This window comes from Marmota marmota, unplaced genomic scaffold (genome assembly GCF_001458135.2).
Source record: "Marmota marmota marmota unplaced genomic scaffold, marMar, whole genome shotgun sequence".
In the NCBI taxonomy this organism is placed as follows: domain Eukaryota; kingdom Metazoa; phylum Chordata; class Mammalia; order Rodentia; family Sciuridae; genus Marmota; species Marmota marmota.
Window position 1 is genome coordinate 17,033,328 of NW_026000174.1, and position 15,313 is coordinate 17,048,640.

Sequence of the window (15,313 nt, forward strand, 5' to 3'; positions counted from 1 at the left end):
AAATGCAGAAGAGATTCACACTAATCTATGGTTTATAGTTATGAAACTGAATGTAAAACTAAAGAAGCAAAAATTCTGTCTCTGATGGGTTAAAGGCAATTCCAAATTATTACCATTTTTTTCAAAAGGTGGAATTGGTTTCTCCTTCCTTTGAAACTTACTATCCCCTTTAATGTGTAACTAAGAGGTACAGTAGAAGTGACTCTATACCTTGCCAGGTACAATGTTTTAGATTTAGAAGCTTCCAACCCGCTTCCAGGAACACATTACTTTCTCTTATGGTACTCCTTTAAATCCAGTCATCATGTTATTAGAAGTCCAAGATTTGTGTAGAGGTCACATGTTGAAGTTTAGCTAAATTCAACTCTGGCAACCAGCATCAACTGGCAGCTATGGATGTAACCATTTTACACGTGTATCCTCCAGCCACTCTGAAGGTGCCTAAGTGGTGCTGTGTGGAACAGAGATGAGATTTCTCTGCTGAGCTCTGAACAGATTACAAAACTATAAGTGAATGAAAGATTATTGTTGTTGTAAGTCACTAAGCTTTTGTGTAACTTGTATATTATACCTGAATGATGGTTCCTTGTTGAAGAATCTTATCTTCTTTGCAGTTGAGTTCTTCTCATGCTGAAAGGAGACCCCAAAGACACTTTCTCAGCCTCCTCAAATCTTAACTGTACTCACTACTCTCCTTTATCAAAATAAGCATCATTATCAATATCTAATCATTTGAAGATTGTTATTCACCATACTTATTCAAAACATTTCAAAACTGAAAGCATATTTTCTTGTTAGTGATATAAAACAAACATAATGACATTGAAGTATGCATTGGGCACAGAAAAAGCATTAAATGTGGTCATAAATGAGCAACAATACAGTTATTTCTCTGTGATGTTAAAGTCTGTGTGCATGTGTGTGTGCACAACTTTTGGACTTTGTATATTACATTTTTCACTGAGCTAGCCACTGATATGAAGTAGTGAATAAAATAGGCAGTCACTGCTCTCCTGAAACTCATATTCTAACACCAAATAATTGTATAATATATTTAAAAAATAAGTTATGAATGATATCTAGGATTCTAGGATTATAAGGAAATAATTCTAGAATTAAGGAAGTAATCCTTAATATATATGATATTCAGAACAAGTACAGGATTCTAAGATTATAAGAAAATGATCCTAGAATATAAGGAAATAATCCTTAATATATATGATTTTAAGAACAAGTACAGGAAGATTGACATTTAGGAGAAATTATAATGTCTATCTAGGTTGGAAGTGATCAGGGAAGGTGTCATCATGAAAATGTGACCCCACCTGGATTCAAGATTGAAGAAAAAAGTAAAAGCCTCACTAATTTTGTTTATATAATAAAAAGACAATTTTGTTAGATAATAAAACTTGTTCATAAGCCAATCTCAAAAAACCAAAGGTCGAATATTTTCAGTGATATGTAGATACTAACCGAAATAAGGAGAGAGGGGAAGAATAGATGTTCTATTGATTAGAATGAAGGGAAGGGAGAGAGTAAGAAAAGGAAAGACAGTGTGTCCCAAGCCATCCCTGGGCTGTGTGTGTGTGAGCTATGCACATTTGGGCGTATGAGGGGACTTTGCTGGCATTGAGCATTGTTTGGGCTGTGCGATGCAAATGTCCCTTTCTTCTCAATCCGCCTGTGTTCCCACACAGCACCTGAGATGGGTATGACTTGCTAAGATGTCAATCAATCTGCTGACCACAAGACATCACCAAGCAAGATTCCACCCTTCGAAACCATACCCCTTGCCTTATTTAGGAAGAATATTTTATCCAATGTCTTCTCCCCAATAAATAGGAGGGTTTGGGGTTTGCTCTCTCTCTTGCTCTTTCCAATGTTGCCCAGCGTGGAGCTGACCCTTGGGGTCACTGAGCTGTCCCACTCTCATTCTTAGAAACTCATGTTGGTGTGCTGCATGGTTTTTTCACTGTTTTCTTAGTTATTGATACAGCCAACTCCTTTGAACCCAGCTCATTTTGCCAGCCCACCCAGCTGACAACAGTGGAATGAATCTGATATAACTTTACTATGTACATATATGAATATAACACAGTGAATCCAACCATTGTATACATTCACAAGAATGGGGTCCTAATTAGAATAAAATATTTTATTGACATATATCCTAAAAAAGTAAGAAGCAGAATCTTTCAGTTTTCCTTTATAGGTTAGATTTTGAGATGTATAATCTGGGAATCCAAGATTGCCAAGGTACTAAGGGGATTTAGGTTTTTGAGTTTCACAAGACATGCTTGTATAATTATATCAAAATGGATTCTACTATCATGTACAACTAAAAAGAACCAATAAAAAATAAAAATGGATGCTCCTTAGATACATGCTTATAATAAACTTATTCTAACAAGTGGGAGTAAAATATATGGGGAAACTGAGTATGTATAAATGACAAGATAAATGTATTTCTTTTTACAAAGACCATTAAAATAAACAATAAAATTTGGTTTTTTGAAGGTATTTAAATATAATAACCTGGATAATAGTGTAGGAGGCTCATATAACTCCAAAACAATAGCATTCTTAGTTTGAATTTATATCTGGAAATGTTTTTTATATGCAGATTTTAAAGTTAGCAAGTGTGTGCAGGGTGTTCTGGGACTAGACAGATCACTCATAGCATTACCATGAGCTTTAAAACAAACAAACAACAACAACAAAAAACAAACAAAGAACCGTTTTAGCTTTTAAGGATTTTATTACTTCAGACAACAATGTAGGAGCAGAATGTTTTCAAGAGAGGTATTGACATAGGCCATTTTCTCATAGTGTTTATTGGCATATATCCTAAAATGTAAGAAGCAGAATCTTCCAGTTTTCCTTAACATATCAGATTTTCAGATGCAAAATCTGGGAATCCAAGATCGCCAAGGTACTAAGGGGATTCAGGGTTCTGAGTTCCATTTTCTTATGAATTCTGAGTTTAAAACCCAAGACTCTATCATGCTTTCTCCAAGCCAAACATTCAAAGTCTAGCTAGTTGTTACCTAAGCATTTATTCCCTTTCTGGTTGCTTTGATCAACTTCTTTTTGTTGTTTCCCCACAGCCTTTTCTCAGATTTGATGGATTTTCACACAGTACATAGTGGGATTCATTGAGGGTGGCACCAGGAGGAAAGTTCTCAGCCATGAGGATGGGGTCATAGAACATGCATCTTCTAGAAACAGTGGAGCATGGCTGCTCTCAGCCTGGGCACTTGGAAGATGACACCACACATATGTGAGAGATGCAGGTGTTGAGAGCCTTGAATCACATTCTGAGGGTGGCAATTCCCAGTACTGTCTTTACAATCACATAAGAGAAAGTAATAAACACAAAATACAGCACAGTAGAAAGTGCAGCAGACAGTCCCTAGAGCCAGGGGATAAATAGGCTGGGAGAGAAGGTTTTGATAACAGGGTCTCAGCTGTTGCAAGAAAACAGACAGTGGAAGAATAAAAAAGAACTTTCTTAGAAGTCATCAAGACCCCTGTTTGATAACTCTGGAACGGGCTAAAATTATATCACACAGGGCCACATACCAGTCAGATGCCACGTGAACAGGTAGATTAAAACTTCGTGGGCAAAGCAGGCAGCTGCATGAATTTCATGAACACCAAACAGGAATAATCCCAAAAGGGTTGGTAAGGACGAGAGAGACAGCCCTAGGTCAGAGACAGAGAGCATGGAAGTACATGGGCTCATGAAATCTTGGCTCGGTCTTCTCCCACTCCAAGAAAGTAAGAAACATGGGTACTGTGTCCAGCACTGCATGTCCAGTACATTTCACAGTGAGTGGAATTGAGTTAGAGTTTAATAATATTTGTTCAGTTAAATATAACTTTAATAAAAGTTGAAGACAGTAATAATTTTCTCCATTCTTCATGCTAAAATCCATCTATTCAATCATATAACATGTCTGTGATTTATGCTTGTTTGCTTTATTTTAGGTTACTTAAGTCTGCGTTCCTCAAAGAACAAAAAATATCAGCCTCTTTTAATTCACAAAATACAATTTTCTGGCTGTTTGTCAAAGAGAGTGATTATCTTTTCCAAAGTCAGTACCTTTGTGGGCTCCCCACAAACCATTTTCTTAGATGTTTGTTGTTTAATCACTTCTCATCTTGTTAGTAGAGACTGATGAAGTTCTTCACTTTGTTCTGCCTCACACTGGAAAAATGTAGGCTTCCATTTCCTTCAACTAATGAAGCATTCATCTAGTGCTTTGTTGTGCTACAACCTCAACCCCCTGCCTGTGCTCCTGAGGTTACGGAAAATGTATCAGGATGTGGCTAAACACTTCAAACTCAGAAACGCTGCCTTGATCTGATGATAGATTTTCCTATCTGAGAAAATCTTTGTGGAAAAATTTGCAGTTATAAATCTGAAAGCTAAAAAGGCTGAATAAGTTGGAACTGATCTGTTGAAACTGTTCTGGGGTATTAAAAATAAGGTTTGAATCCCTGTTTTGATCTCCTGTCTGTGTGAAGTTGACTAAATCAATCTCTTAGAGTCTCAGTGTCTTCAACTGAAACAAATGGGAAGGAATACCTGATGAAAAGCTGGGTCATTTTAAGAATCATAAAAAAAAAAAATATAGGCCTTAAGCTCATCCAGGTGGCACATGCCTGTAATCCCAGTGGCTGGGGAGGCTGAGGCAGGGGAGGCTGAGGCAGTTCAAAGCCAGCCTCCACAATGGCAAGGTGCTAAGCAACTCTTTAAATAAAAATAAAATATAGGGCCGAGCATGTGGCCCAGTGGTTGAGTGCCCCTGAGTTTAATCCCTAGTACACCCCTAAAAAAATTATGCCTTAAAATATGTGTAACATATCTTTCATGAAGTAGAGGTTCAAAAAGTGTGCATATATCTGTTAAAATTTTGTTATTTACTGTGGTATACTATCCATATCTAGGCCAATTATCATTCTTTAACATGACACTTTCAAAAATTTCCTTTTAGGTTACCTGAGAATAAAAATGTAGGAGACTAGGATTTATGTGTTTTGTGGAAAAGACTTAATTCAATGAGTCATAAAAAAGGCTAAATAAAATTGTTTAAATGGTATAAAAGAGATGTCAAGTTAGGAAAGGAAACTGGACTATTTTTTATCCATAAGAACAAAGACAGTGTAATTTTCTATAACATCATACCCTATTTTCAAAACCTTTGAGCATTTGTGATATGCTAATACTTGGAATACTCAACTTAAAATAATTTTGTTCTACCTTGTTGGAATTTTTCAGAACTCTTCAACATACAGTTTTTTTACATGATCTTATTTTCTTTTTAATTCATTAGCAATTATTTATTGAAATCTACGCTGCATCAGAAATGTCCTAGACATTAAGTTTATAAAAATAAATAAAACCTACAGTTGTCTCCAATCATTGACAGCACATTTTGTCAGTAAGTAAGCATAAATGAAATAAACATAAATATATAACAGCAATTGCAAATAACAAGCATAATGACCAATATAGAATAGCATAGCAATAAAAGATAAAATAGAAGGTTTTAGGTAACCCATAGTAAAATTAAATGTAAATTAAAAAAAATGAATAGAAAAGAATTGCATGAAATTGAAGTCAAGCACCTTTCAATAAAAGGGATCTCATATGAAAACTCACAGGAAATGAAAAACTTTGTAAATTCACCAGTTTTTCAGAAGACTTGTATAGTTGTAGTTTGATGATTATCTGATGATGCTGATTAACAAACATCATAAAACAACTCTTTTCATTCTAGCTGTCTGAGATGAGAACTTCAGACAATGCACTTCTTGTCTCTAGTTCTATGCCCATTGTAAGAATTCAAAGTGAATAAAACAATTCTTAAACTTACCTTTTCTCACTCACCAAAGACTTCCCCCCACTGTTATCACGTATCACTATTATATCTGCTTCTGACACAATTTTGCTACAACTCTAACCCTGATTTGCCTGGTTTTCACACAATAAACAATTGGGTTCATCAGTGGAGGTACAAGTAAGAGAACATTTGCCATGAGTACATTAATGAGGGGAGAGACATGCTGGCCGAAGCGATGGACAATGGCCAGGTTGATGATTGGCAGATAGAAGATAACCACAGCACAGATGTGTGAAACACAAGTATTGAGGGCCTTGAGCTGCTCCTTTCGGGATGCAATTCCCAGCACAGTCTTGAGGATCAAGATGTAAGACACAACAATGAGCATGAAGTCTACCATAAGGCAGAGTGCCCCCAAAAAGCCATAGATGACATCGATTCGGTTGTCAGAACAGGACAATTTCATGACATCCTGGTGGAGGCAGTAGGAATGGGATAGCTGGCTTTTCTTACAATATCTCAAGCTTCTCAGAGTGAAGGGGAAGGGTAGAACCAGGAGGATACTCTTAAAGGAGAACAGCATTCCTATTTGGGCAACTCGGACTGATGTAAGGATGGAGCTGTATCGCAGAGGGTTGTGGATGGCTAAGAAGCGGTCAAATGACATGATCAGGAGGATTGAAGACTCCAGTGCTGTGAATCCATGGATGAAGAATTCCTGGGCAAAGCAGGCATTGGCTGAAATTTCAGGAGCATTGAACAAGAAGATCCTCAACATGGTAGGCAGAGAAGACAAAGACAAACCCAAGTCAGACAGGGACAACAGAGAAAGGAAATAGTACATAGGCTCATGTAAGGAGGGCTCTGTCTTGATGATGAAAATGATGGTGCAGTTTCCCAGAATAGCAGTAAGATACATGCTGCAAATAGGGATAGAGATCCAGATGTGTGCATGTTCTAGCCCTGGCATCCCAACCAAGAGGAAGGTGGTGATTTCAGCATATGATGTGTTGGTAATGGCCATGATGTATTCAGAAGGCTCTGCAATGAAATGTACAGGCACTTATGTTAGGAAAATACAAAATTCTGGAAATTTTGCAGGAAAAAAAAGCAACATTGGAATTTATGGGTTCTTTAATTCTTTTTGAAAGAACAGAGAATTCTTGTAGCTGTCATATGGAGACAAATGAATGCCACATTAGACTAGAATCTCCCTGTGTCATAAATTGGGGAAATTATTTTTGGCCATGTTTTTCCTGTACAAAAACTAAAATTGATTTTTTTATGAAGATATGTATTTGATTTCATTTTCCCTGTAAAATATCAGTAAGCCTAAATCAATTAACCTGGAGTTCTACTATTTCTTGCTTTTAGATCCTACAGAAGATGGACCTGCAGGCAGGTGTAATTTCTAGAATGATGCTACATGTGAACAAAGTAATCTAAATATCTTCCTAATTCTAATAACTCCTACAAAGTATGTTTTTCTATCAACAAAACTGCCATAGGTTTTATCTTAATGACATGACTTCTGAATTCCTCTTCTTTCTGTATATGAAGGTCTATGTGGCTAATTACCAAAAAATAGAAGTAAAATGCAGAGATAAATGAGAGTATCTGAGTACTTACTATTAAGTGATGAGCAATTGTGAGAGAAGTCAAAGAATCCCAGTATAAAAATCCAAGATATTTTATTGAACTCTTGCAACTCAGTAGTCTGGGAACCAGTACAGTCTTTAAACCATTTTGAATCTTCTTTTCCTCCCTTGATAGTTGCAAGGCCTGCATCCCTGGCCCCGAGGGTATGCTGCTGCCTGTCTTGCCACCTCTGGCTCCTCCGGATGCACTAGGGCTTGTCTCTTCCTTTTCTATTTGCTTTAGAATCCCTGAGTTCTCTGGGGATTGCAGCCAGGCTGGATCTACTCTGAGAATGATAACAGTCATTTGCAGATGCAATAAATCCCACAGAAATAATTGATAACACAGAAATAAAATAAACACCTAGGCCTGAAAATATAACTGCTTTGGCTGGAGAAAGGTTGTTAATAACCAGGTACTGGAAAGATACTGTGCATACATAAAGAAGATAGGATACTTCTGCTAGACTTCTGGCTGATATGTTACCCCTCTACCCAGGTCAGAGACTAAGCATAGGTGTTATTAGATGAATTTGTGCAGTCAAAAAAGCACTGCAAGGAAAAACACCTGCAGACATATATTTTTAGTGTAGACTTTACTCTTGATGCTTGAGACCATCACTCCAGGTACTCTGAGCACCACTTAGAACCAGCTTGTCCAACACAGGCTCCATTTTCTCCCTTCCCAAATCTTCCCTTTTCAAGGCACCTATCACATCAATAATACTTTATGCTTAANTGATGTGTGTGTGTGTGTGTGAGAGAGAGAGAGAGAGAGAGAGAGAGAGAGAGAGAGAGAGAGATGTGTTTGTAATAATTGCCTTGGTGATATTACATGTCCATTTGCTCAATGTTATTTTTACTTTTATTTATCTTCATTAACTTTCTCACCTACTGATGCTTTCTATAAAATAAAATAACAGATTTTAGCAATTAACAAGAAATATTCTAAAGAATTTTTATATTATAACCTAGCACTGTATCTTTTTTGTATGTTAATTTACTTAATAATATATTTTGAAGTTTATAAATGAGATTAAAATGATAATAAGAAGAAATCAGATATTTTAATGAATTAATTTGTTATTGGTTTTCCTGCTATAAATTGAAGTATTTTATCAGTGCATGTTAATTATACAGAATAATGTGTTTCGTTGTAGTGTATTCATACCTGCATATAGCATATTTTTATTATTTCCAGCCTTGCACTATTCCCTTTTGCCCTCACTTTTTCCTTTCCCTTCATCCTCTTATCCTTGCCTAATAGTTTCTTTATCCTCTAGATTCTACATATGAAAGGAAACCTGTGATATGTTTTTAAGACTCCAACTTGCTTTAACATGATGATCTCCAGTTCCATCTATTTTCCTACAAATGACATGATTTTGTTATTTATGGCTGAAGAATACTCTCTATATAGCTATCTCATCTTGATAAATCTATATATGAGAGAAATATAGATATATCATATTTTATTTATTGATTGATAGACACTTAGGTTGATTTCATAATTTGACTATTGTGAATTGTGCTATGATAAACATGAATAGACAGGTATCTCTATAGTATGCTGAATTTAACTCCTTTAGAAAAATATGGAAAAGTGGTATAGCTGAATTATATAAATTTGAGCAATTTTTCTATAAAAGTAAATATCATGGATTAGTTGACCTCGTAGATAATGATGATGACGATATGCATATCAAGTAGATAGGACAAGGCTAAAACAGTGCCTCTGTAAATCATTATATGTTAATGAAATTAAATTATTTAACTTCATTAAATTGGAAGAGAAAGTAGTAAAAATCTAAAGGTAAATTTCCATTTCAAGAAAATGGTAAATAAAGAACAAATTAAACCTGAAGGAAAAGAGAAAAAAAGAATAATGATAAGATCAGAAATCAATAAAATAGAAATATAATATAAAGTCAATAAAGCAAAAATTTGATTCTTTGAAAAGTTTAAGAAACATTTTATATTTAGAAAAGTATAAAAATCCTTGGGAGACTGGGGGGATATATCTCAGTTGCTGGAGTGCTTGCCTTGCATGCACAAGGCTCTGGGTTCAATCCTCAGCACCACAAAAACAAAAACAAACAAACAAACAAGAACTTGGAGAGACTGATCAAGGATAAGATGGCAAACACAAAATTTATATCAATAATGAAACTAGAGAATTTAGCTAATGCTCTGCAGACAATACAGAAAATAGCTGGATTCAACAAATATAATAAACAACCTTTTAAACAAAGTGAATAACTCAGACAAAATGGAAAAACTCTTTTTTTTAGCTTACAAAATTCTTTTTTTATTGATGAATTATAATTGTACTTTATAGTGGAATTCATTAGGCCATATTCATACATGCACATAACATAATTTGATCAATCTCATTCTCCACCACCTTCCCTTCCCTCCTTTGTTTCTCTCCTCTAGTCCACTTGCTCTACTCTACTATCTCCCTTATATTATTATTAATTATTTTAATTAATACATTACAATTATATATCAAAGCAGAATTCATTGTGCTATATTTGTACAAGGACATAGCATAATTTGGTAGCTGGTAAACTTCTTTCTGAGTACTTCACCATGACTCTCCCTTCCTTCTCCTCCATCCCCTTCCTCTACACTGTTGGTATCCCTTCTATTTTTGTGAGATCCGCCTTTGTTTATTACATTTTTCTTTTTTTCTAGCTTCTCTAGAACATTTAATCCTTGACTTTCTGAGTCTCATATATTGAACTCTGCATGAAGTTCCTCCATTCCATTCATTTATGTACAAATAAAAATTTCATTCTTCTTTGTGGTTGGGTAAATCTCCATTGTGTACATACATCACATTTTCCTTATCTATTCATCTGTTGATGTGCCTCTAGTCTGGTTTCATAACTTGGTTATTGTGAATTGCATTGTTATACACTATATATGCTTATATCACTTGTTATGCTGATTTTAGTTCTTTTGGGTAATTATGAAAGAATGGGATAGCTGGGTCTTATGGTGATTCCATTTCTAGTCTTTTGAGGAATCGCCATAGCACTTTCCAAAATAGTAATATCAATTTACAGTCTCCAAAACAATGTATAATGTACCCATATTCCCACGTACTTGAGCTGTTATTATTAATACTTGGATTTAAATAACCAGAAATAATCGATAGAAAAACTTTTATGAAAAGATTAAACACCAAGTAAGAATATTCTCCTATGATAAAGGATAAAGAACTCCTATCAATCAAGATGTAAAATTAAAAAAAATACAGTGTATTTGACTGTTTTTTTTCCAATTTGTGTTTAGGAAAATAGAAATTATCATCACAATGAGATACTATAACATACTCATTAGAGTGACTAATATTAAAAAGGTTAAAAATTCCAAATTTTGATGAAGATATAGAGCATCAGAACTCTTACATTTTTCTACTGGATGTACAAATCAGCACAATTTCTTTGATGATGATTAGTTTAGCATTTTCCACTATAGATAAATGCTTGCTGTAAATCATGAAAACATCACTTCTAGAGAAATGACTTCTATAGTCTTATAGCTTCAAACATATTTCAAAGTAATTCATGAGTTTTTAATAGTTTTTTTGAATTGCTAATCTATCTCATACACACACACAATGGGTAATCAGAAGATGCTTATGCTGTGGGTGTGCATGCTTAAATTTTTTAACAGACTTCAATCATTGTTGTTCATACATGAGTTAATTAAATAGCTATTTACCATCTAATGGTTTTATTTTCATTAATGAGTATACTTTTTTCTTTTTCTTCTGTTTTTTTTTTTTTTTTGAAGAATAACATGTTGAAAACTTTTTGTAATCCTAATTAGGACTGTGCTGTTATGGTTGAAACTTGTATCTGATTGCATTGAAAAGATAAAAATGAAAAAGGAGACAGGAAAATTAGTTATAAGCCTATTATCATCTGAAACCTACCCAAGGCACCCAACCTAGAATGTTCTGAGTTTATGTAGTATGTGTTTGAGTTCAGTCTTTAGTCTTTCATTGTCATTCTTCATTCCCTACTTAAGTTCTGAAGTTGTGTTAGCCTGATGTCAACTGAAGCTGAAGTTTCCCATCAATGCTGTTTCTCACATAATTTTGCCAGGATCACATTTCTAATCTGCTGACTCTTCACAGAGTATACAATGGGATTCATTAGAGGGGGAACCAGAAGGAAGAGATCAGCTATTAGGACTCTAATAACTGGAGAAGCATTTTTGGCAAAGCGGTGAAGGGCAGCCAAGGTGATAATAGGCACATAGAAGATGAACACAGCGCAGATGTGAGAAATGCAAGTGTTGAGGACCTTGAGTCGACCCTTGTGTGAGGTAATGCCCAGGACAATTTTCAGGATCAACACGTAAGACACAGAAATGAACATTAAGTTTAATAGAGATAAAAGAGCCACAAAAAATCCATAAATTATATTGATCCTGTTGTCTGAGCAGGCCAACTTCATCACATCCTGGTGAAGGCAATATGAATGGGACAAAATGCTTTTCTTACAGAATTTCAGCCTCTTTAGAATAAAAGGGAATGGGAGAACAAGTAAAATGCATAGGGTGGCAAATGCAAAACCAGTTTTAAAGACTCTGTCACTGGTAAGGATGGAGGTGTACCTCAAAGGGTTGCAGATGGCTATATAGCGATCAATGGCCATGACCAAAAGCACTACTGATTCCATAGCTGAGAACCCATGAATGAAAAACTCCTGTGCAAAGCAGGCATCTGTGGAAATTCCTGTGGCATTGAACAAGAAGACTCTCAGCATGGTTGGAAGGGAGGAGATGGAGAGCCCCAGGTCTGAGAATGCCAGCATGGAAAGGAAATAGTACATAGGCTCATGCAGGGAGTTCTCTGTTTTTATGAAAAAAAGGATGGTGCCATTTCCCAGGATGGCAACAAGGTACATGAAGCAAATGGGGATGGAGACCCACAGGTGAACATGCTCTGCCCCTGGGATTCCAATCAGGAAGAAGGTGGAGATTCCCTCTTCAGAGATGTTGAAGACTGACATTGCAGGAGTATGAAGAAACCAGAACCTGGGTCTCAGAAACTTTTTCCTACAAAGGCATAAATTAATTGTCTCAAACAAGTAAGCTGTATTCATCAGGTTGACACAAATCTTGATATGCCAGCTATTCTCCTACAATAATTCCTACTAAGCAATAATTCCTAGTATTAAGCATATTTTATAAACTATAAGTGAGAGTAACATCAGGACCCATATGAGCAGGATAAAAAGAGATAAATGAAAATATACTTATCTCCACAAATAAATATCAATAAACAGATATAATATTCCAAACACTTTTCTTGGACTCAGCATACAGTAAGGGAGAAGCAAATTTCTCACTTTCTATTTACTATAACATTTTGTTAGGATAGTGATGCGTACACTTGGAAATCGCATGAACAAGTATAAGATCAAATAAGGAACTCCATTGTTCACAGTTCCATTTGTAGTTTTGAAGAATTTTTAACCTTAAGAAATTATTTTTGCCAAAAAATTTGGCTGGAATAATTTGGCTGATTTTGGATTTCCATAACTGAAAGAATGAAGTTAGGCACTATTTGTGTTAAGTATAACACAAATATTATCTCAAAGTGTATCATAGATATGAGTGTGAGAGCTAAAACAATAAAGCACCTGGAAGGAAACAGAAAGTAAATCTTGGTGACCTTGAGTTAGGCAATGTCTGCTTAGAAATGGCACTGAAACCATCAAGTACAACAAAACCACATATTGTATAACACACTTCCAGGATTCGAAAGACATCATCAAAAAATTAAAAAGTTAACTCAGAATGAGAGAAAGATTTGTAAATCACATATTTGGACTTTCTCAAGAATATATAAAGGACCTTTACAACCCTACATTAGACATGAAAATATACTTACCATCATTACTCATTGGGGAAATGTAAGTCAAATGTAACACCAATATGAAATATCACTTCACACACACAGGAAGGCTGAAATAAAAAAAGAAAAATAGTAATTATTGGCAAAGATGTGGAGAAATTTGAACTTCTCTACATTGAGGTTGAGACTGCAAATATTTCACCAACTTTGGAAAATGTTTTAGCAATTTATTCAAATTTTAAAATATAAGATAACCTAGGAATCCTGTTCCTACGTATATTTTTAAGAACAGAGAAAATGCATGTTTCCTCAAAAGTTGTATACAGCCCAATTTACTGTCAAGTGATGCATGGTAAACTGTTTTCTGTGAATATAATTTGGTTATAAAAGCAAGTTAAGTATTTGTGTGTTTTTTAACAGGAATTAACCTTGAAATCATTATACTAGGAGAAAGAAACAAGTCATGAAAAAATGTACATTGCATTATTCCATTTATTTGAAATGTCCAGAATAGACAAATCCATAGAAGCAGAAAGAGTCATGGTTCTCAGAGACTGGATGAAGGGGTGAAGGGGAATGGCTACTAAGGGATGTAGAATGTTTTTCAGGTTGATGAAAACATTATAGTATTAGATAGTGGTAATATTTGAACAGTAGTACAAATATACTAAAAGCCATTGACATATATAACTTAGAATGAATTTGATTGTCATTAATATCTTAGTAAACTTGCTATAAGGTGGAACTGTACCCCCCAAATACATTTCTCGATATATCAAAGTTACATATGGGAAATTGCATCTTTGAGAAGAACACCTATCTGGAGATCGCCCTGTGCCATCCTTATAACTGGGGTGCAGTATAGACTGGCCTGAGTCCTACTGGTAGAACATCAAGATTTACTGGGGTGGATGACCAGCCACTTTAGGATCAAAGGAACATTAATATAGGTGCCCAAAGAGGTAACATAATTCGGGGAGGACAACCTGAAGTCACTGTAACAGGGATCTTGTCAAAGCAATGGAGATATGAGTGGAGGGAAGACAATCAGCCAGCAACAAGAGAGGCATATCTCGTCAATAGTGCGGCACTGAGTAGTTCCAGGAGGGGAGCTGTGCAGGTATTTGTCTTGATTGCTCTGATGCTTTGGCACATTTTGGTTCTCACTAAACATTTTTTGAATAAACATTATCCTTATTTTTGCTTACAAATTGAGGGAATGCAGGACCAAAATGAAATGAATAAAATAACAACTGTACAAGGGTCCTTCCTTGCCTTATTGTGTCACTGCTTCTGCAACCCAAGCTTTAGCTTGTTATAGGCTATTCATGAGAGAATCATCAATCCCAGAAGCCCAGTGTTAGTTTGCATGGGATAAGAGAGGAGGAATAAAAGAGAATATTTATATTAAGATGGAAATATTTAAACATAAATATCCCATACTTTTTTTTTCTTCTGGAGTAAAAATAATTTTATTGAATAACAAGATTTGCCTTACTCTAACATGAATTTGACTATTCTGTCTTAAGAAATCTCAGAAAGATCTTCCACTATCAAACACCTTGCTGATATGTGAGGCCCTGGGCCCTCCCCTATTAGGCCATATGCAGGTCTGGAGCCTCCTCACCCTCCACTTAGGACTTCTGCTGCTATGACATGCATCTGTGGTCCCTTAAATACACTGTACAGCTTCCTGCTCCCACACTATGACTTCAAAAGATAGCCTCAAGTGAGGTGCACAGGGATCAATTTGTTTCAAGAACATGAATTTATAAATAATACTATAGATTATTTTTCTTTAACATATAAAAACCTATAGGACATTTGAGTTTTTCAATAATACAAAAATTGAATAGCACCTATTGTTTTCTGCAGCTTAGAGTGCTGTCTATATATATATATATATATATATATATATATATATATATTTTTTTTTTTTTTTTTTTTTT

The 15,313-nt window shown here is 35.2% G+C and overlaps 2 protein-coding genes across 2 annotated transcripts; both read right to left on the reverse strand.

The window, feature by feature from the left end:
- Window positions 1-5,924: 5,924 nt before the first annotated feature.
- On the reverse strand, window positions 5,925-6,893 carry LOC107160760 (olfactory receptor 51A4). Its single transcript, XM_015507399.1, has one exon. The coding sequence runs from the start codon at window positions 6,871-6,873 to the stop codon at window positions 5,932-5,934; it is 942 nt and encodes a 313-aa protein (XP_015362885.1). The 5' UTR covers window positions 6,874-6,893; the 3' UTR covers window positions 5,925-5,931.
- A 4,681-nt stretch (window positions 6,894-11,574) lies between these two features.
- On the reverse strand, window positions 11,575-12,525 carry LOC107160768 (olfactory receptor 51A4-like). The gene has a single exon (XM_015507407.1). The coding sequence runs from the start codon at window positions 12,514-12,516 to the stop codon at window positions 11,575-11,577; it is 942 nt and encodes a 313-aa protein (XP_015362893.1). The 5' UTR covers window positions 12,517-12,525.
- Window positions 12,526-15,313: the final 2,788 nt, after the last annotated feature.

Coding starts and splice junctions, on each gene's coding strand:
- LOC107160760 (XM_015507399.1), bottom strand. CDS start 6,873: ATGGCCATTACCAACACATCATATGCTGAAATCACCACCTTCCTCTTG.
- LOC107160768 (XM_015507407.1), bottom strand. CDS start 12,516: ATGTCAGTCTTCAACATCTCTGAAGAGGGAATCTCCACCTTCTTCCTG.